The following is a 21534-nucleotide window of genomic DNA, read 5'->3' as shown; positions in this document are numbered from 1 at the left end:
GGGCCTGAGCCTTCCCTCCAGAAAAGAGCTCTCATAGCTCCTCGAAATCATGGTCCGGGGTGGAGGGAGAACCTAATGATTCTTAGGTCACATTGACGAGCCGTAACCCAAAACAAATATTCCTACCCAAATTTCCCACTCCCAGACAACAGTGCCATCAGCTGAGTGCCCGGCTCTGCCTGCTCCGTGCCCAGTGGTTGAGGGGGCTCTTGATGCTGCTGCCTACTGGTGCTCCCAGGGCCCACTGGTGAAGGGGCGGGGGCTGGAGCTCAGCCCAGTGCTATGCTAGACCGAGCTCCAAATTGTGGCCATGGGTGGGCTGGAAGATTATGATCTAGACAACAGCTCTGTGGTTACAGTCCTCACAGCTGCCTCTCTGTGGGCCAGGCCCTGCATGTTCCACTCTCTGGCTCAGCTCCGGCTATGTGCCCTGGGCTGCATTCTGGGTAAGGTCTGCCCAGCCATGGCGGGGTTGGCAGGGAACCTTATCCCTCTGCACTCCCTTGTGTGGCTGCCTAGGCCTGAGTTTGGCGCTGGGTGCTTTGTGCTGGAAGTAGCCATGCAGAGCTGGGGAAGATGAGGAGCAGCCTTCGGATCAGAAGAAGATACGGTGGCCCAGGAACACAAGGACTCACCTCGGTGCTCCCCTCAGTACACTTACAAGAGCACACAGAGAGCACAGTGGTTGCTAAAGCATTTTATTCATTGAGACCCTTCCGAGCAAAAGGCGTCTTAATTCAGCAATATTCAGCGGCACGTCTCAGAGAGCCGAATCTGCCACTCATAGAGCCCCACTCGCTGTATCGCCTGTACTCCCCGGGCCTCAGCAGGTATTGGTGGCCCCGGTAATGGGGCATTTCGTACAGGATCCAGTAGCCCTCCATCACAGAACAAGATCGCACCTCCTGGGAGCGTAGCTGGTCCATGATTTGCGGACAGTCCTCGGTGAACTCTGCCATGTTGCCTCTGTGCTCCTCCTTGTCATAGATCTTTATCCGGAAGGTGCCCCTGTGCTGTGACAGAAGATGAGACAGGGTAATATGGTGACCACAGCAGGCTGGCTGCCTGCCTGCACCCTGGGCCAGGAGTCAGCCCTTTGCACTGCTTTAGAGGTGCAAAGGGTGTTCAAAGCTGCCTCTGGGTGGCAGAAGGGAGGAATGGTGACCTGGCCGAGCTGTGACTCGCACCTTGTTTGTAGGGGGCCTGCCTAGGGTGGGGAGGGGGAAGTCCAATCAGGTGCAGGAGTGGACAGAGCTACAGTGTACACCTCTGGCCAATCTTCAGACAGCACAATGCTCCCATAAGCTACAATAGGTTCTTCTTTCAGGCTTCAGCCACCCTAGAATCAAGGCAATAGAAAAATGGCTTTGTTCTAAAGAGGGACCGAAAATATTAGGCCTCATTCTCCCCTCCTGATGATGTGACTCTGTGGGATCAGTAAGACACTCCTCAGTTTGCACCATTGGCTTCAGAATATCTCAAAATCACCTGATATTACTAAGAAATGGAAAACACATGTTGTCATTTACTCTCCAGAGGCTTAACCATAGAATGGCAGCACCCGGGCCTGGTACCAGCATGGGTGGTGGAGGCTTTCTATACTATCCTACTGTGTTCCCTTGTAGGAAGAAAGCAGTTCTAGTTTTCAGTCCACGGCACCTCAGCTGAAAATGATCAAGCATGTGCCTTAGGACAGTATCTTCGGCAATGCTGACATTTTTAAATAGGAGAAACAAAAGCAAACTCACCGATGGGATGAGCCGGCAGGACCTAATGGTGGTGATGAACCCCTCAGACTGGAAGTCAGGGTAGTCGCCCCTTTTCAGGAAGAACTGCTGTCCCTGGTAGTTGGGCTGTTCGTACAGCATGAAGGAGCCGCTTTCCACTCGCACGGAGCTACAGCGGCTGAGCTGACTCTGGAAATCCGGACGGTCGCTGCTGCATTCCACAGAGCGGCCCTGGAAGTTCCTGTCCTCGTAAAGGGTGATCTAGCGCACAACACAAATGGCAGAGTTTCTGTAAAGTCTTTCTTCAGAGTGACTGCGTCCTGGCAGTCAAGTTTCCTTCTATTCAGCACACTAAGCCCGAAATGGCCACGCGTTACTTTTGACTCACACTAATACAACAATACACTCCTTTGACTTTAGCAGAATTGTTCCTTGGTCACATATGTGAGCACACAAGCAGGCTCACGGTGTTTCACGGATAGGGATTAGGACATATGCTAATTTCTCAAGATATACCTTCTTGATTCTCCTCTGCTGTACTGATATAAGCCAGGAGGAACTCCTTTGACACCAACAGACTAAGGCTATATTTACACTAAGCACCGTATCAGCTGGGAATATCCCTTTGTCTTGAGTGCCACATGTTACACAGACATTTGTGTGTGTGTGCACAGTGCTTTCCCGCCAGCAGAGCTGATGCTGCTTATAGAGGACGGATTTTTATGCTAAGAGGGTTGACACCAGACAGGCTGTCACAGTGCAGCTGTATCAGTACCGCTGCAGGGCTGTATGTATAGACATATCCTAACTCTGATGTAAAGGGGAGAATAATTAGGCTCTTGGCATCAGGCTGACATACCAAACAACCCAATCCAGACCGATTTCTCTTACCTTTCCCATCGCAGCTGGATTCAGGGTGCAAACTATAGTACTCCAGCAGGGCCACTGCCTTTTTATACCCCACAAGCCAGTGCTAAGCGTGCACATGTTAACAAAAGTCTTTTTTCTGTTCATAGAGCTAACTCATGACTAGGCATCTCATTCGCTCTTTGTATTAGTTTTTGTGTAGCGGAGAATGGATGTTAGCCCTATTGTTACCAAAGAACAGTTCCGGGCCCTGGATCTGTCAGCACAGCCATTTTTCCATTGAAGACAGCATAGTTCAGGAAAAGAGAGAAACTTCTGGCAGAGCGACAGAGGGGACTGGTTGTCAGGGCCATCACAATCCTTTTCTATAGCATCTCTGCAGTTGCATCACTATTAGTGACTGGACAAGTAGCACAATATGGAGGGACGAGAGTTCAAATGACAAACTGGAACGTAGGGAGATAAAAAAGAAACGTGTATGTCAAAGAAAAAATGTTAAAGTTGTTCAGGTAGCCATCATGCATCAGCAGTAAGGAGTCTGGAACATGCTGCTGAGAGACCAGCATGAGATGAGCAGCAGTTCAATAGTTATGCAGCATCAATTCCTGCTCGGGAGCACACGGGGCTGTTCTGACCCCTGATGTGTGATCATTTGCTACACACCTCACTATGCCACATCAGAAAAGCTTGAGCCTGTACCCAGATACTGTGGCAGGCCAAAGCAGACAGTTTCCCAGGCAGGATGACCATCCATCCTGTATTGGCCAGGACGGTCCTGTATATGGAATGCCAAAAAGGTGTCCCAATTTTTTTTTAAAAGGGACTTATTGCCCTGTATTTGGGCCACCCCTGCTGGCGGAAATCACTTCCCTGAGCCTCCAGAAAGCGGGGGAGCATGGGCAGCTGCCATGCCCCTGCCGTTTCCCCAGGGCTGGCAGCTGCCGCTTCACCAGGGCTTGGGGAGCGCCAGGGGCTGCTGCTTTTTCTGGGTCTTCCTGGGGCTTGGAGGAGCCACCCCTCCCGCACATATCTCCCTATCCTGTATTTGGGACAGGGAGATATGGTCACCCTACCCATCAGGCTGACTGACAAAAGAGAAATTTCTTAGGCAGGAAGCAACTCATCATCCCATTTTGCTCACTGGTGTGACAGTCACAGAGAGGTGGCCATGTTAGTCTGTATCTTCACAAAACAGACCAGCAGTCCTGTAGCACTTTAAAAAACTAACAAAACAATTTATTAGGTGATGAGCTGTCGTGGGGCAGACCCACTTCTTCAGAGCTGGAAATTGGTCCAATTTGGTCATCTGCCGATAAGCCAGTAGTGAGGCACTTCCCATGTAGCTTTGAAAAATGGCACTGGTCACGCAATAGGCACAGATGACTCTTCAAGAAGCCTCTTTACTGCAATACAATGCCTGATGTTAGGAGGCGGGATAGTCGATAGGACACCTGGAGTGTGGTGGTCCCATTATCCCTGTTATTTTCGTCATTTGATTCCATTGCATATCAACTAGCTTTATGTGGGGAGAGTTTAACCACACAGGAGAGCAGTAATTTCCAGATGACTAGCAGAGGGTTAGTGCCAAGTTTTGCAGTGTTTGTCCATGAGCTCCCCAATCTGAACTTGGCATCTTAAATAAACTTGCATTTATCTTGTCAATTTTCTGATCTATCTAGGTGATATGGTTCCACTGGTAAGTGTGCAGCTAGGGTTACACCTAGATAGCTTGGCTTTGGGTCACATCCAGTTGCTTTCATTTACCATTGGATAGATTAACACCCACCATGTCAGGAATCCTGGAAAGGAACTCTTTGAGTTTGTTTTTGTGAGACATTGGAGTAACATGTTGCTCCTCAGCAAATCAGACTATCAAACGTTGTTTGAGATGCAGAAATGAGTTCATGTCACTTGTGCGTAATATTTGTTTTGTGAAGCTGGCTCATGGATCCAGAAATTCCATGGATTTAGGTTCTGCCTACATTGTAGTCATTTTTGCACGGCTGCCATGTGTTGGCCTTCGTGTTGGTACAGTTACATTGGTGCAAACTTTCCTGATCAAGAGAAGCCCATAAGGTCAAGTTTTGAATTGTCCTGAAATAGGTAACCAGATAATACTAATAACGCCAATTTCTTACATCACACTTTTCATCAACAGGGCTCAAAGTGCTTCAGTCTTTAATGTATTTAGCCTCACAACCCCCTCAGGAGGTAGATCAGTGCTGTTATCGCCATTTTACAGATGGGGATGTATGCTACGGAGAAACTAAGTGACTTGCTTTCATCACACAAGAAATCCATAACCTAGTAGGGAACTGAATTCAGGTTTCTCACAGTCACAGTGTCCTAGTGGCTGGACTAGTCTTCTTCTAATGCACTTGCATACTCCTGTATCTTCTCTGCCTCTCACTTCTGCATTGCTAAATCCTTCTCTCCATCTGTGCTGCCAGATTCACACCCTCTGTGGCCTCTTCTGCATGCTCTCGGCTTTGATGCTGCAGTAAGGAATCCTCTCACAAATTTTTTTTCTTCCAATAAGTATGTGAGAGAATAAGGTCAAGACTGTCCAATGTGGGTGCTTAAAGTTAGGCACTTGAAAAATTAGTCACATTTGGCCAAGATGCTGAACACCCTCTGTTCTGCTTGACTTGTACATCTATTGCAATAATTAAATAAGTTAACAAATGGGTACACTTCTCAACAGGGGTGAGAGATAGCAACTATGTTTTCCTCCTGGAATCGGGGCTGAGTCCTTTTGCACATCATCTGCCAAACCGTGGTCACTTCTGGGGTGTATTTCCTCTGATAACCTCAGCACCTCTATTAGAGTATGAAATAGGAGCCTGAGATGCTAACCGAGGCCCTGAATCTCTAATGTGTTCCTCCCTGGAGGAGCAGTGTGCTGTTGCAGAGCCCCGTTAACATCAGCCAGGAGCTCATTTCAGAATCAAGACCTTACCTATCTCATACAACCAGAAGGGGCCTTCAGAGGTCATCGACTCCAGTCCCCTGATGTAAAGAGGTTCAACATGGATGGAAAAGTGGGTGGGAAGGAAAGCAGGATAAGTATCTGCAATACATCTGGGGCGCAGACATCAAAGAGCAAAAGAATCAGTGGGTGAAGTTCTGTGACATCTGGCGATCAGACAAGATGATCAATTGCCCCTTTTGACCTCAAAATCTATGAACTAAAACCAATATGTGATAAATGTTCATGTTAGCACAGCAGGGAAAAATCTTGTCCTCTTTATCAGATATGTTACTGCCATTTGTTTTGCTCAGGAGCTGAATACAGCACAGTTTGATGTCTAATCAGCAGTGTTAGCCAATGAAAACTAAAGACTGTGGCAATATTTTGAAAAAGAGAGTGCGAGACTAATGCAGATAAGTCACCCATTTGTGTAAGTTTCACCGCAGTGTACTGTTCTTTGTTAATCTCAGGTCAGTTCACAGAAAGCAGTCATCATATACTAATCCAGCCCAAGTAAAGCCATTGAATGTATTCCTCTCTGCATTGTTCTAGCTTTCATGTGACAAGAGACAGGCGATTATGTGTGGTGGTGAGGGTTTTTTTAAATTGTAATGAATTTGTTTAAAGGGAAGTTTTCTCAGTCCTTAGCCTTTCAAATTATTTGATCAATTCATTTCAATTTTCGGTTAATTATAGAAAAATCCTTACGTTGCTACTCTGAGGTCAAAAAAGTCTTAAGCATTTAAATAATAACATAGACCTCCATTCAGCACAACACTTAAGGCTGTGTTTAACTTTAAAAAAGTGCTTAAGTCCATCTCTATTCAGCAGAAGACTCGTGCATGTAAGACATAAACACTTGCTTAAATGTTTTGCTGAGTACAGGCCATTAGTTCAAATATTTTGCTTCTAGCAGTGGTGAATACATGAGTTGAAATGCTGGCTTCTTTCAAGTTAAGGGCAAAATTTTTACTGCCTTCCCTTGGGACAAGGTTTTACCTCTAGTTCAAGAGAGCGTGAAAAAAGAGGGGTGAAAAACAACACTAGGAAGTCACTTAGGCCATGTCTACGTAACCCACACACCTATGTGTGGTTAACTGTCCCATATAGTGGCACCTAGACCACTTCATCTATGTTAGCCAGAAGATTGACCTACTGGTAGAGATGTGCAAAAATCGACAAAATCAGGGGTCGGCTGTTGACCCTGTACTCCTCGCTTTCACTATAGGTGAGGGTGGCCAGGTAAGTTGATTTCAGATAAGTCGGTTCCTGCTACGACATTGCTGTAGCTAGAATTGCGTATTTGCAATCAAATTTTTTTCCAAGTGTAGACCAAGCCTTAATCTCTTGAGTCAGTTTCTTTCCATCTTGGGTTCGAAAAATAGTGTCTCTCTACACTGTTCTTCAGCTTGTCTCATGGTGGAGAGAGACGTGGTGTCACTTTTAAAAACGTAACGTGAAGAGGCAAAGATGATCACATAGCATGAGTTGTACAGGGGTGAGGTATGATTTTGTGGTTAAGGCACTGGGCTGGGATTCAGGAGCTCTGGACCCAGTTCCCAGGTCTGCCACCCAGTTCCTGGGCTATCGCAGACACGTTGTTTCATCCCTGTGGGAATGGCGATGCAGTGTTTTGGAGCCTGCAGGAGTGAGCATGCCAACCACAGCCTTGGATTGGCAGGGCTTGTGCTAGCATTCTAAAATAGCTGCATAGGCAGCACTTTCAAGCTCCACACCTAGGCTTGAGACCCCCCAGCTCCAGCCCCAACTGGAGGTATTTCAAGATCAAGCCCCACTAGCACAAGTCTGTAGATCCTGGCTGGGAAGGGCATGCACGGATGTTTACAGCAAAGCAGAATGTGAGTTGTACTTGGCTTCATTATGGAACTCTTGCAAAGCTATGATTGTGATCCACATACAAAGCAAAATGCACTTGAACCATTGGGCAATACAGAAACATCTATTTTGTTTTGCTTTAAAAGTTTTATTTTCTTTTGCCTACAGCAAGGTAGTTAGCAATAATATAACAGGACAAGGGGCACGTATTATTACAACTGCACGGTACACCAAGATAGCTATGTACTTCTGAGACAATTGTCTTTACTGACAGGTATCCTCTGGCTATTCTCAGTAGTTTGTTTTTAACCCAATGTGCAAAATACAATATAAAGAATAACTGTATCACCCTGTCCATAGCATCATAAACAGCTCTTATCAAATGAGAATTTCTACCACCCTATTCATTTAAGCCCTAACACCACTCTTACTAAAGTTAATTGAAAACCTCTCTTCGCATTCAGCAGGCACTGGGTCAGGTCCTGTGACTGGATTCAGCAAGGCATTCTGATTCTGCAAAGTATTTAAGCTTCAGTGACTTAAGCACTTGCTTTGCTGAACAAAGATGGTCTTGTTAGCATGCTAAAGGTCTCTGCTTAGTCAGGGCCTGCATCAACATGGCAGTGAGCTATTAATGATAGATACAGAAAAGGAGATGGAGAAATACTAAGCTGCAATGTGAAAGCTGTGCTGAAAATGGGGGTTGGGGAACAAGGGGTGAAAGTAACTCGAATTTCTTTCTGGAACTGTTGTATTGCAATCTCCCATGGGTGAGGGGACCTCAGGGAAGGAGGCTGCGGTGAGGGGGTGATAGGACAGTACCTATGAGAAATTTGACTGTGGGGTGGAGTGTGGGGGACTCAAGACAAAGGGTTGGGGAGTGTCAGGGAGTGGGGGCCTCAGAGCAGAAGGTGGAGATGTAGGAGGGTGCCAGAGCCAGGGCAGGGGTGTGGGGAAGTGTAGGGGTGCAGGAGTCAGGGCTGAGGGTGTGAGGAGAGGCTCAGGACAGAGGGTGGGTTTGGGGGGATCCAGGAGGTTGGGAACGGGGAGAGGTGCAGGAGTCAGGGCTGAGGGTGTGAGGATTGGCTAAGGGCCGGGGGTGGAGGTGTAGGGAGTGCAGGAGTCAGTTCTGGGGGTGAGGAGGGGCTCAGGGCCGAGGGTCGGGGTGGATGTGAGGAGATGTGGGGGGAACGGCAGGGGGCTGAAGTCCCCACCAAGATTTGTACCAGGATGCTGCCTGCTCTTCCCCTTCCTGCCCCCAACAGGGAGTGAGAGCAAAGGGCAGAGCTCATCTGCCCCTGCCCTCCCCTGCCAGAGGGAGAGGAATGCAGCAAACTGCACCTTCCCCTCACTCCCTGACAGCAAGGGGAATAGCAAGCAGCTCCCCTATGACTCTTGGAGGCGGGGGGGATTCAGCCCCTCTGCCCTCCCTAAATGGCTCCATGTGGGGGAGGCTCAGGGCTCAGCAGCCCCAGACCAGTGGGGAGCATGTCCCAGGCAGCTCCTTTTACCTGCCCAGCTGCCTGCTGCTTATTGCGGCAGCTTGTACGAGAGCCCCAGGGGCCTGCCTGGAAGCGCACGCCACCATCTTCTGCAGCCGAGTACCCCCGGGCTACTGGCCAACGCCTTCTTGCCTGAGCAGTGCACCGGGAAGCACCCGCTTACTTTCCCCTCTCGGTGAAGCTGGTAGCTCCCCCCTTCAAGAGATACAGTGGACAGGGAGAGGAACACTTAAAGGGGCACATGAGCATAATGGGCCTCAGACGCATGTCTCTTCCAACCCTAGGACTCTCTGATGTAGGCAGCCTGTTTTCACAACTGAGCCCAGGGAGCTCAAACAGCCATTCAAATGCAAAAGTAGCACAACTGCCTCACCAAAGTGCAGAGACCAGCCTTCCCTCCCCTCAAAAAATGAATGGCAGAATTGCAGAGCACAGTCTGGACTTGCTTGGGTAAGGCACGTGAGACCTGGCTTCTTCTGAATTCTCCGCTTCCTTCCCACTCTTTGTTGCAGGGTCCTCTGGAAAGATTCCTTACTTAAACTGTTTTCTAACCCCCTGCAGGACGTCAACAAACACTGAATTAACAACACAAAGTCCTGTGGCACCTTATAGACTAACAGATATTTTGGAGCATAAGCTTTCGTGGGCAAAGACCCCCTTCATGTATCTGGCAGAGAGGTCTTTGCCCACGAAAGCTTACGCTCCAAAATATCTCATAGTCTATAAGGTGCCACAGGACTTCTCGTTATTTATAAAGACATACGTCCATGTTTCCTGATGCTGCAGTCCATCAAAGATGGGGGTTGGGGGGGATCAAACAAAGACTTCTTGCCCTCGGGAAATTCTATAGAAGGCCGGGGAAGTAAACAGTGATTGTTTTCAGCTGGCTTTCCAGACTGCCTCCCTACCCAGGGAGGATATATAAAAATATCAGGAACAAAAGAACTCTAATGACGGGGTGGAGGAGACCTGCTGGACCCAGGTCAGAAAGGCCCCGCTGGCCTGAACTTTATCTAAAATAAGAACTAAGGTGTCAATATTACTCAGCTATGGGTTGTGACCCCCAACTCCACACCAAGACTGGAAGAGATCAGAAGGTCTAGCTCAGACAGACAGGGTGATGGGGTGGCTCCAGAGGGCAGGTGAGTGGGCTCAGCGGTATTTCAGTGCATCAAATTATAGTCTCAAGAGGATCGCTGTGATTAAGTCAGTTACATTATCTTGTATCAGTTTTGTGTATCTCAAGATAAGTTGAGCTGGCGGGACTTTTGGCTAGCAGGAATTTTTTGCCAAAAAACGGAATTTCAAGTGAATATTGCAAAATTTGCCTGGAAAGCAAATTTCAAATTCGTAATACTCAAGAAAATATGGACTGTTCATTGACCAAAAGAGATCAATTTCAGCATTCCTGGAAACTGAAACAGACTGAAAAATCTTCCGTGCTGTGTATCCTCTGGCTGTAGAAATTATCATAGAATCATAGAATTCCAGGGCGGGAAGAGACCTCAGGAGGTCATCGAGTCCAGGCAGCTGCCCAAAGCAACACCAACCCTAATTAAATCATCCCAGTCAGGACTTTGTCAAGCTGGGACTTAAAAACCTCTAGGGATGGAGGTTCCACCACCTCTCTAGGTAGCCCATTCCAGTGCTTCACTACTCTCCTAGTGAAATAGTATTACTTAACATCAAATCTCGACCTCCCCCACTGTTTGTTGGTTTGTATTTTCAGGCTTACTTTTCTATGTGGCTGTTTTTCTGTGGACGGAGATTCAGACCGCATGCAATCTTTATTTGTTCTGGTTGAACTGGTGTTGACATGTAGATTTGCGGCTGCCTTTTGAAACTTGACACCTTGGAGAAGAGAATATCACCTCATAGTTAAATACTGCTTGCACCTTCCATCCTGAAGGATTCCCAAATGGCTTCCCAATTTCCTATGTGCGCAGAGGAAAGGTAATTATGCTCAGGTTCCTTCCATACCTAGTGCCCTGGCCAGGATGTTCTCATTTTGCCACATTTTCAGTGGTTTTGTTTTGTGACTAATATTGATCTGCAACATAATTACTGCAGAAGTCCAGAATCTAGTCTGATATCAAGAATGCTCACCTGTCTCTTCAAAGCTGTGTCTACACGTGCACGCTACTTCGAAGTAGCGGCACTAACTTCGAAATAGCACCCGTCGCGGCTACACGCGTCGGGCGCTATTTCGAAGTTAACTTCGACGTTAGGCAGCGAGACGTCGAAGTCGCTAACCTCATGAGGGGATCGGAACAGCGCCCTACTTCGACGTTCAATGTCGAAGTAGGGACCGTGTAGACGATCCGCGTCCTGCAACGTCGACATTGTGGGGTCCTCCATGGCAGCCATCAGCTGGGGGGTTGAGAGACGCTGTCTCTCCAGCCCGTGCGGGGCTCTATGGTCACCGTGTGCAGCAGCCCTTAGCCCAGGGCTTCTGGCTGCTGCTGCTGCAGCGGGGGATTCATGCTGCATGCACAGGGTCTGCAACTCGTTGTCGGCTCTATGTATCTTGTGCTGTTTAGTGCAAGTGTGTCTGGGAGGGGCCCTTTAAGGGAGCGGCTGGCTGTTGAGTCCGCCCTGTGACCCTGTCTGCAGCTGTGCCTGGCACCCTTATTTCGATGTGTGCTACCGTGGCGTGTAGACGTTCCCTCGCTGCGCCTATTTCGATGTGGTGCTGCGCAACGTCGATGTTGAACATCGACGTTGCCAGCCCTGGAGGACGTGTAGACGTTATTCATCGAAATAGCCTATTTCGATGTCGCCACATCGAAATAGGCTACTTCGATGTAGGCTTCACGTGTAGACGTAGCCCAAATGTGTTAAAGATATGACAGTAATGACAAAGTCATTACTACATAAACAAACCAGCAAGGAATGATTCCTCTGGAACAATACTTTGCACTTACGCTGCCTGATCCAAAGGTGATCGACTTCACTGGGGTTGCCTCTGTGGATTTTAGTGGGCTTTGGATCAGGTGGGTATGGCTCTTGCCACCTATACTCAAAATACTGTACTAACGGGGGCAAGCATTATTATCTCCATGTCACAGATGGGGAAAGAGAAATGTTAAATGGCCTGCCATAAACCAGTGGCAAACTTGTGTAATCCCAGAAGCAGTGAGACCACTGACAAGAGAGGAAGAAGTCTCTGCTCTACATCCTTAGCGGAGAGTGAGTTGGCTTTCAGCTCGTGCGGTAGCGCATGTGGCTTTAGCCCTTCAGATTGTAGGTTCATTCCCTCCTGCTGATGACCTGGGTTCAGTGGCCTTACGCTTGGATTCAGAATTTAGAATTCCAAACTCACAGCCCCAGCCACCCCCCCCCCCGCGTAAATCCTGAAGTGAGACGAGGTAAAACAGGCTTACTCTGTTTCCAGGCATGTTCTGCAGCTTGTGGGGCTGTCAGCATGGCAAAAGGATGCAAAGAGAGGTTGAAAGGATAAATCCAGTGACCCTGGAAGGACAGTAGCACTTAGAGGTTAATGAGAAATTGTACAGCTGTCCATTACATAGTCCTTACAGCCCCGAGTATGTTATTACTATTCGCAGGTGTGTTCCCTTGGATCATGTCCATTTTTCTGAAATATTTACTTCTAACTTTTCCAGCCCTTTTTGCCCTCTCCCAGTGGCTATACAGTGCTGACACCCTTTGCTGGATAACTCTTGTGTCTCCTGGAGTAGGTGCTCTACTGAGGGTCTAAGGACATACCTACACTTACCCAGAGTACCACTTCTGGGGTTCGATTTTGTGTGCCTAGTGGGATGCATGAAATTGAACTATCTGGGGTCGACAGTTGACCCTTGTACTCCTCATTTTCATGGAAGAGTCAGGGAGGTCAACGGGAGAGTTCCTCCCATTGACCCCCCTCCATGAGGATGGCCAGATAAGTTGATTATAGATACGTCGATTCCAGCTATGTAATTGCCATTGCTGGAACTACATATCTAGGATCAACTTTAAGGTCTAGCATGGACCTGCCCACATTTTGTAACCATCCCCGTGATATTTAGGAACCTTGCAGCAAATCAGCATGGAAAGGTTAGCATAAACAGAAAATGAGTGGACAGAGGCTCTGATTTCCCTTATTAGAGATAGGTAAAAGAATTCTGCTGGTTAAAAAGTCAGCAGGAATCTAGATTCTGTAAAATAAACTGAAACTTTCACATGTTTCGCTGATTTGGAGGCTTTAGGGATTCTATGAGAACAGACTTGTTTCTTCTTTTGAAAACCCTGCAACTTTGCTCCCTTATCACCAGCAAGAATCTGCTCCAGTGCTCCATGTTACACACTCTTCAGAGACAGAACAAAAAAGCAGTCAAGTAGCACTTTAACGACTAAGAAAATAATTTACTAGGTGATGAGCTTTCATGGGCCAGACCCAGTTCTTCAGACCATAGCCAGACCAGAACAGACTCAATATTTAAGGCACAGAGAACCAAAAATAGTAATCAAGGTTGACAAATCAGAAAAAAATTATCAAGGTGAGCAAATCAGAGAGTAGAGGAGCGGCGGGGGCGAGTCAAGAATTAGATTAAGCCAAGTATGCAGAAGAGCACCTATAATGACCCAGAAAATTCCACTCCCAGTTCAAACCACGTGTTAATATGTCAAATTCGAATATAAAAGAGGTTCAGCAGCCTCTCTTTCCAGACTGTTGTGAAAATTCCTCTTCAGTAAGACGCAGACTTTTAAGTCATTAACAGAAGGTATTGCTCCAAGCATCACAGCTAAATCCAGAGTAGGATCTGAGATGAGAGGCAAAAGAGCACAAGAGCTTTCTCTGAAATCTTTTTGTCTCTGCCTGAAGCAGAGCATGACTGCTTTGTCTCTGACTTTGTCTCTTCTTTGGTCGTCATGACTGCTGGTCTCTGCAAAGCCACCACTCCTAAGAGAGGTTTCCAAGGCAGGTATGGTTTGGGGAGCCTCTGGCAGAAAGGTTCCTGTCCAAGTACTGCAGCATATTGGGAAAGGAGAGGTACGACACTTCTCAGGCCAAAAGACAAACAGAATATCCATGGGTCGAATGGAATCCCCATCATGCCACTCCAGGAAACGCCACAAAACAAATCAGATGGAATTTCCATCCCTCTATGTGGAACAACAAAACAAGGGAATTTGGTCAATGTCATCTTTTTTTCTACCTATTTCATGGCTGTGCCTGAACACAGCAGTAACTCTAGCCAGACACCAGATGGCAGTCCATGTTAATAAGACAAAAAGTAGTCAAGTAGCACTTTAAAGACTAGCAAAATGGTTTATTAGGTGAGCTTTTGTGGGACAGACCCACTTCTTCAGACCATAGCCAGACCAGAACAGACTCAATATTTAAGGCACAGAGAACCAAAAACAGTAAGCAAGGAGGACAAATCAGAAAAAGATAATCAAGGTGAGCAAATCAGAGAGTGGAGGGGTGGGGGGGAAGGTCAAGAATTAGATTGAGCCAAGTATGCAGACAAGCCCCTATAGTGACTCAGAAAGTTCCCATCACGATTTAAACCATGTGTTAATGTGCCAAATTTGAATATAAAAGCCAGCTCAGATGTTTCTCTTTCCAAAACGGTGCGATAATTCCTTTTCAGTAACACACATACCTTTAGGTCATTGACACAATGCCCCATTCCATTAAAATGTTGACTAACTGGTTAGTGGATCTGGAGTGTTACTTGTTAACACTTGTTAGAGTGCTACTTGACTACTTTTTGTTTTGATAGTGTATAGACTAGCAAGGCTTCCTCTTTGTTACATGTTAATAAGGATAGGCATGAATGACTTGCTTTAGAAGTACACCCCAGAGACATTGCTAGTTATTATTATAATCTGATTGCAGTTACACGGCACCTTTGGCAGTTACTCTGGTAAGACTTTGAGTGAAACCAAGCATGTTAGAGCTACCTATCGACTATGGTGGTGTGCTGTTGGAACAGCTGGGAGGTTTCCTAAGCATTTAAAAGTCATGTATTCAAATCTGCATAAACTGCTTTTGAAGACGGAAGCAATGACCTGTGGATGGAAGATCTCTGAGCATAACTGATAAACTAATTCTTCTCCCTTTTCATACGTAGAACTCAGAGTCCTTCACTGACAGAGACACTGAGGAACTGTGCCCAGTGATCAGTAGGCCCACACAGACAATGCTGTTGGCAGTTTGGTAAGTGGCATACTTTCCTTTGAGTTACCACTAAATCCATGTATCAGCAGAGTCCACTGGGCTATCAGAAGTGCCACCTTGGAAAACTGAGGCCCTGGCTGCTTGTGGCTATTAAAAATCACATACCTTTGTGACCTTGATCTAGCAAAGCACTTAAATACATGCTTAAGGGGAGGTACATGAACAGTATCACTGAAATTGGGGGGAGGGAGGAGGGACTCACATGTCTAACACAGTGTGTGCGTAAGTGCTTTGCTTTATTAAGCTGTTAAGGCTGGAGTATCGCTCTAATATTCTTGCTTGGAAGCAATGGCCTAAAACCTAGCAGTGCAGTGATGTTCCCTGAATGTTTGTTGCCTGTACTGTACATATGGTAGCTTAGTTACTGATAAGAGAGCACATTCAGCTATATTTGGGGTTTTTTTTATTACAAGTCATACATAGATAGAATAGACCAATTTTGTTTTTCTGTCCTTTAGCCTGAAGATTATCTTCGGCTAGTGAGCCAGAAAAAGAAACAATCAGGTCCCCATTGAGGAGAAGACCTGCTCTCTGAAGGTCAATTACACAAACACAGAAAGCTTTTGTATGTTTATGTCAATCTTACAGTGGTGCTTTGTTGTTCACTTCAGCTGGTGAGATCCCCTTTCAGGGAAACTGAAAGAGAACTCAGTGGTCACCAGAGTGCTTCATGCCAGATATTGAACAATCATTAGAACAGGAGAGCCTCATAAAATACTCTTCAATATGACCTTAAAAATACAGCATTTCTGCTATACACACATTATGCTATTTGTCTCAGATAAGAAAGAATGGTTTATAAGACTGGCTTCTAAGACAGGAAATGCCCAATGGCTACAGTAGTAGGCTAGGACTTGAGACACCTGAGTTTAATTCCCTAGATCATCCCTGACAGATGTTTGTCTAACCCATGCTTAAAAATCTCTCATGATGGAGATTCCATAACTTCCCTGGGCAATTTATTCCATGGCTAACTACCCTGACATTCAGGAAGTTTTTCCTAATGTCCAAATTAGATGGCCCTTGCAGCAATTTAAGCCCATGGCTTCTTGTCCTACCCTCGGAGGTTAAGGAAAACAATTTTTCTCTTGTAACAACCGTTTATGTACTTGAAAACTGTTCTTGTGTCCCCCTCAGTTTTCTCTTCTCCAGAGTTAACAAACCCAATCAACCCTTCACAGATTTTCTGGAGTTGTTAATGGTTTTTATTTCTCTTCTCAGGACTGAAGTGAGGTGTAGTTGCTGCTCACAGACCCAGAGGGGGAGAAACTCTTTCCTGAGCCCTGGTGGATGGAGCCCAGCCCACCCCACCCCACCAGCCTGCTGGAAGTGGGTGGGACAGGAAGTATAAAATGCAGGCCCAGGTGCTCAGTTAGAGTCTAACTGCTGGAGGAAACAGATGCCTGTCCTGAGATGGGAGGCAGCTATGAACTTCAAGGCAGCAAAGGACTAGCCAGGACTGCTGGTACCACTGTTGGCCCCAGACCCAGAGAAGCTGCAAGCTCTGTAGGAGGCCCTATGCCCCAACAACTCGGAGGACCTGCTACGAGCCAGGTGTGCCCAGAGTGGGAGCTAGGAAATGTCCCGTGGGTAGCTGACCCTGGTTTGGCAGAAACAGTGCTGGCGTTGGAGTTAGTGGGTTGCAGTCAGAATCTCTGCTAAATCCGTAGCAACCCAGTTTGCCACTGCTAGGGTCCTGGGCTGGAACGCAGTGGAATAGATGGGCCTGCATCCCCCCTGCCACTCCAATCTGTAGGTGGCAGTCTGCCCCCTGTATTTAGGCCAAACCCCTATGTTTGTCCACTCTCTGCCAGAGCCAGGAGACCCAACTGCCTTGCTGCCCTGCCCCAATCTAGAGCTTGGGCTTACTGACTGTTTAAAGCAGGGATGGGGAACCCATGGCTGGAGTGCAAGCACCAGCTTCCTGCTGTGGGAGGCGAGAGTCCCAGCCCGCAGGCTCCCTCTGGCAGAGGGAAAGAGGCAGTGCTGTGTGCCGTTGCTCCCCCTCTCCCTGGCTGGGGGAATGGCAACACAGGGACACTGTCCCTATACTCACTTGCTCGCTCCAACCCCTTTGCTCCTACTGGCCGGGAATCACAGCCAATGGATGAAGGGTGCCGTGGTGGGGGGGACAGAGCCACCTGCAGATGAACCAAGTGGGTGCTTTACTCTCCTTCACCTTCCCTTCCTCCCAACCCGGGCTCCTCCATCCCGCTCCTGCATCCTACTTCCCACCTGGACCCTGCACCCTTGGCCCACTCCTTTACCCTACCTCCTACCCAGACCCTGCATCTTCATCCAGCATCTCCCTCCCATACACAGAGCCCCTCGTTCATGGCCCCACAAAATCTACTAGCCTTGGGCCCCAGTCCAGCCTAGGGAGCAGCCCTGACTCTCAGCACTCATCCCCCACATCTCCCCGCAGGGCTGGAGCACAACGGGACTGAGTATCTCTTTCCCCCCTGATTTTTAGCTGGGGCCCATGTCTGTGAGGGTATTTTATTTTCTTCTCACTTGGGGGGCAGTGAAGGGTTTTTTGTTTTGTTTTTGTTGTAGTTTTTTGGTTTGGTTCTTTGTTTGCTCTGGGTCACTGGCCCCGACCCATGAGTACACGCCTGAGCCCCTGCAAACTCCATGCTGTCCTGCCCTGAGGCTGGGGCTGACTGTTTGCTCCGCCTAAGCATAGGTCAGAACTCCTGCACTGGTTGCTGCCTTCTGTGGCCCCTGACAAGGGAGCCATACTCAGGACACTAGCTGCTGGGTTGATTTCCCCAGGTCTGGCATCCAAGTGTGACATGGCGAGGAGGAGTGATGGCTCACAGACGTGGAGGGGGCAGAGCCACACCCCAATGGGACTGCAAGGACTTTCCAATTTGTCCATATCTTTCCTGAAATGTGGTGCCCAGAACTGGACACAATATTTCAGCTGATGCCTAACCAGCATGGAGTGGAGCTGAAGAATTACATCAGATGTGTTGCTTAAAACACTCTTGCTACTATGTCCCAGAATGATGTTTGCTTTTTTGGCAGCTGGGTTATACTGTTGAGGCATATTTAGTTTGTGATCCATTATGACCCCTAACAGCAACAAAGGGTCCTGTGGCACCTTATAGACTAACAGAAAAGTTTTGAGCATGAGCTTTCGTGAGCACATGCTCAAAACTTTTCTGTTAGTCTATAAGGTGCCACAGGACCCTTTGTTGCTGTTACAGATCCAGACTAACACAGCTACCCCTCCGATTATGACCCCTAGATCCCTTGCTACAGTAGTTCTTCCATGTGCAAACAAACTGTTGCTTACTTAACCTCCCCAGGCCAGCTAAATTTCTGTACCTGACTTGCTGCCTTACTAGTGTATAAGGCAAAATGATTCACATAGAATATTTGCAAAATCTGTAAGAGTTGGAAATGGCCTGAAGATCAGTGGGAAGAGACAGGCCAAGGGAGAAGAGCACAGTTGTTGGGCAGATAATATTACAGCAGAAAGCTGCCAAAATGCAGATTTCAATACAATTAACTAGGTACTGGCAAAAATCTACACATCAGCCTTGCCAGAGATAAGCATTCCCATGGCTATTGCAGCACAACGTATGAAAGCCCCCTGGAAAGGTGGAAGTAAGGAGCTGTGGGCCTTGTTCATACTGGGCCTTTATCCCAATTTTAGCTAAGAGCATAACACACACCAACACTGGGGGAACTGAGGTAATGGCTGGTATCTGACTGCTTGTCATGGACTGCAGAAATTGTATTAAAGAACTGGCAGATCAGCTCTCCTGTGCTCATTGGCATCAGAATCCCCACTGGCCAGATAACAGTAACTGCCTCCTGAATAACGAAATAGGCTCTGCTTTCTCTAACAGGAGAGCAGGTCTGAACAACAGCTACTGCAGCACAGACCCAGCTGATGTGTGCTTCGCTTCAAGCAGTTTGAGGAAAGCCCGTGTAATCTTGCCACTCACTTTGGCAGAGCTGTGCCCACGGGTTGTGGAGGGCCCCATGCTGTAAATCCCAAAGACGTCTTCAATGGGGATGCTGTTCTGTGAAAGCAGGTCAGGAAAGGGGTTTAGTCCTCAGAATGAGGGTGTTTGATTTTGCATTAAAAATATGTAGCGCCTAGATGTCACTCTTCCCACAGAGTCCTTTCCAACTAGAAGGGGCTTAATTTCTCATATGACCCCATGGACTAAGCCCCTGACAGGCAACATGCATGTCTCTTATTGCCTCATGTGGCTCCTATGGCCCCTTGGACTCAGACATAGACATAGACTGAAGCAGATCTAACACGGAGCCTAAACCACATCATTGCATAAACATCAGAAAAATGTGGGGCGAGAGCATTCTGCGATCAGGATTCCTTCTATTTCTCCTTTGTTAGATCTTTGCATTGCTATGCATGTCACTGGATACGCTGAAACATGGGCTTTGGTAAAACACTGTGTCACTCTGACTTGATCACTGTGCTGCTGTCGTATTCATTCCTCTTTTTCTTTGATGTGCCTTATATTGAAAGCTGTTTATGAGATAAGAAATTCACTTCCCTATTCTCCATCACATTGCTAGATGCTGAAGTGCCTAATCTTTACTGTGTCTCACAAAAGTTTATAGGATTCCCGACCCCTGATGAAAATTAGACAGTTTTGTAATATTTAAAAATATAAGCTCATGTACACAATCACACAGTGCAGCACGTCTAGTGTTGTGTTCATCTGGGAAGTTGAAAAAAATCTTGCTCTCATTGCTTCCTTACCATTAAGATCCCAGCATAAAATGATAAAATCATAGCTTCTCTGTCCGTTCGGTTGGGAAATATGTATCTGTAGTGAAGTGGCAAATTCCTATCCAGGATAATCGGAGGGAATATAAGTAAAAAAGGTTAGCCTGAATGATATTGGACCTGGTTCATTTCTGAGTGACTCCAATTTTACACTAGTATTTGGCCATGGCAGGCCTGGGGCGACCCTCTTTTCATACTCACCTTTTCCCATTTGCCAGAGGACTTTGGGCTTCTGAATCATTCAGCCACAATAAAGCAACTTTGATGGCCAAATCATAGTGAGCCTGAAAAGGGAACAGAAAGGAAGGTTGGTGCAGGAGTTAGGCAACTCGTCTAGGATTTGAGTTCAATTTCCTAATCTCCTACAGTCTTCCTGCATGATCCTGGGCAGTAACTTAGGGTAGGATTGTTAATGGTATTAGGAACCTAGTGGGCTTTTCAAAAGCACTGAGGTGCCTAAACAACGTTGATTTCAATGGATGCTGAGCACATCAATGCTTTAGAAATCCCAGTAGGCGCTAACTGTCTTTTAAAACCCTGGTCCGTAATCTCTGTGCTGCAGTTCCCCAGCTGTGCAGTAACACTGCCCTACCTGACCTGGGTGCGGGGAGCATAAATACAGGTAAGCAGGAGAGGAGATCACATAGTACCATGATGGGGACCAGATCAGCTGTGACAGACAGAATCATAAATGCTATTTTGTAAAATACGAAGCCTTGCTGTGAACAGCGGCTGCAGGGCCACCAGGTTAGGAGATGCAGCTTTGCCTCTTCAAGCATCTTATTGCGAATGCTGCAAAAATTGCCTCCAGGCAGGCTGAGCCCTGTGCGCTACAGCTGAAGGCTACATTAGGCGATTTATAGTTTGATGGTGTCTCAACAGAGGTACAAAACTCAATATTCATGCTCATTTTGAGGCTTTCTATCAATCTTAAAGACAGCCGTGAAACTCCATCACAGATTGCTGCACTCCCAGACCTGATCCTGAGTAAATGCAATATGGTATGATAATTTAAAGGATGCCATCAACTTGAAGAGTATACACCTGCCAGCAGTACAAGCGACATTGAAGATGATTATTAGTAATAAAGCTTCCCTCAGGCTATGTCTACACTGCGTGTCGACTGCTGATACACAATTTTAGCTATGCCAATTATGTAGCTAAAATCAATTTATCAGCGGTTGATTTCCATGTCTGTCTGTATGAAGGAAGATTAATGTGAGCATTTCACAGGTTTTTGTATAGCTCTAAAATGGAGGCTGAACTATGTCACAGTACATTGGTCACCCTACTTCTGAGACAATCTCATGGAACATTTATAGAGCTGTAAAGTGAATTACTGGGCTTTGCCACACTGACTTCTAGATTTTTTTTCTGTACGGATAATGTTAGCAAGCGATCTCATAAAGATTAACTTGGTCTAGCAATAAAAAAGAAGCTCAAGGTCTGCAAATGACTTCAGGTGACTGGATCCCTGCAACCATGTAGCTGTCATACTGCTAAAAGCAAGTTTTTAGAGAAGTTTGTAGAATAATAGCTATCTTTCATCTACAAATGTAATAACAGGAAGAAATCCTGGCTCCAGTTAAGTCAATGGGTGTCTTGTACTTCACAAACATGACCTAACTAATCCTCATATAACCATGTGAGAGGTTTCATAGCTTATTTAT

At 46.8% G+C, this 21534-nt stretch overlaps 1 protein-coding gene across 1 annotated transcript; it reads right to left on the bottom strand.

Moving 5' to 3' along the window:
- Positions 1 to 688: 688 nt before the first annotated feature.
- Positions 689 to 19867, bottom strand: LOC142017186 (gamma-crystallin B-like). Its single transcript, XM_075001900.1, has 7 exons — positions 19838 to 19867; positions 19050 to 19127; positions 17147 to 17231; positions 12287 to 12374; positions 10639 to 10754; positions 1749 to 1988; positions 689 to 1013 (listed from the first exon to the last, which is right to left on the bottom strand). The coding sequence occupies exons 4-7, from the start codon at positions 12327 to 12329 to the stop codon at positions 738 to 740; spliced, it is 675 nt and encodes a 224-aa protein (XP_074858001.1). The 5' UTR covers positions 12330 to 12374; positions 17147 to 17231; positions 19050 to 19127; positions 19838 to 19867; the 3' UTR covers positions 689 to 737.
- Between the last annotated feature and the right edge of the window lie 1667 nt (positions 19868 to 21534).

Source organism: Carettochelys insculpta, chromosome 8 (genome assembly GCF_033958435.1).
Source record: "Carettochelys insculpta isolate YL-2023 chromosome 8, ASM3395843v1, whole genome shotgun sequence".
Taxonomy (NCBI): Eukaryota; Metazoa; Chordata; order Testudines; family Carettochelyidae; genus Carettochelys; species Carettochelys insculpta.
This window is presented reverse-complemented; position numbering and strand designations above follow the sequence as displayed.

Excerpts from the sequence above, each read along its gene's own strand:
- LOC142017186 (XM_075001900.1), bottom strand. The coding sequence starts at position 12,329 with ATGCTGACAGCCCCACAAGCTGCAGAACATGCCTGGAAACAGA. Across the intron at positions 10,755-12,286 it reads AGAACATGCCTGGAAACAGA|GTGTCAAGTTTCAAAAGGCA; the intron begins GTAAGCCTGTTT and ends CTCTTCTCCAAG. Across the intron at positions 1,014-1,748 it reads CCTGCCGGCTCATCCCATCG|CACAGGGGCACCTTCCGGAT; the intron begins GTGAGTTTGCTT and ends CTTCTGTCACAG.